This window comes from Alligator sinensis, unplaced genomic scaffold, assembly GCF_000455745.1.
Source record: "Alligator sinensis unplaced genomic scaffold, ASM45574v1 scaffold14_1, whole genome shotgun sequence".
Taxonomy (NCBI): Eukaryota; Metazoa; Chordata; order Crocodylia; family Alligatoridae; genus Alligator; species Alligator sinensis.
The window spans coordinates 759,483-760,344 of record NW_005842709.1 but is presented as its reverse complement, the minus strand read 5'-3'; the positions used below and the strand labels follow the sequence as shown (position 1 = coordinate 760,344).

The following is an 862-nucleotide window of genomic DNA, read 5'->3' as shown; positions in this document are numbered from 1 at the left end:
GCAGTTTGGACTGGACTAACCCAGATACAGCTAACTGTTGCTGGAATCTTTAAACCAGTGCCTCTCCTTCCATCTTGTCTTGAGGTGGAATTCTCTGGGGTTTTGCCCTCCCTGTACCCATTCCCACATCCTCCCGAATCCAGCATAAGTGCCTCTTCCTGCTACACTAGGCCAGAATCAGTCTTCATTGAGGATTCCATAAAGCATGGGGTGCAGCCAGGGTCTGGCTGAGGAGGCTTACTCAGGGTGAGGGGGAGGTGCTGATGGTTGTGTGGATGAAACTGAGAGATCACTATCTTGTTCCTGCTGGTTGAGGTCATGTCTCAGTTGCTGGGGAGGCTAGCCAGGTCCCCAGTACCATCAGCTATTTGGAGAGGAGCAGCAGCCAGGTCGTGTTCTCCAACTATGTCCCCATCTTTCACAGGAGAAGCAGTGAGTGCAGCAGTGAGGGGAGAAGTGAGGATGAGGAGAGCCGAGCCCAGCTGATTAATCGGATCATCCAGAATGACACAGAGGGCTACTCCACTGTGGAGGCTCCCCAGGCTGAGGGCTCCCAGTTCAGCCTCCCACTGCACCTGTACCCAGATGAGGTCTTGGATGACTTGACAATCTCCCCATATGCCAGCTACACCTCACTGTCTGAGAAACCACCTACCATGCTCAGTGGGTGGCTGGACAAGCTCTCCCCACAGGGGTAAGTGCCTGCTTGAAGGTAGGGTTTTATGCATGCCCATCTGGGTGGTAGTTAGAAGTATGGTTTTCTCTATGGAGGTAAAGCCATGTGCAACAATGTCAGGTAAGCAGGTTTAGGCTGACGCTGGTTTTGTCCATACAAAAGACGCACCTGGTTTGCTGTTCAGCA

General features: G+C 52.6%; 1 protein-coding gene across 11 annotated transcripts in view; it reads left to right on the top strand.

Moving 5' to 3' along the window:
• Positions 1 to 862, top strand: part of ARAP3 (ArfGAP with RhoGAP domain, ankyrin repeat and PH domain 3) — a 42,765-nt gene that overhangs the window by 15,049 nt on the left and 26,854 nt on the right. For all 11 annotated transcript variants that reach the window (XM_025216090.1, XM_025216094.1, XM_025216093.1 and 8 more), the window contains one exon: positions 425 to 694. In XM_025216090.1, coding sequence (XP_025071875.1) covers positions 425 to 694 — 270 coding nt within the window. The remainder of the gene's footprint in view (positions 1 to 424; positions 695 to 862) is intronic.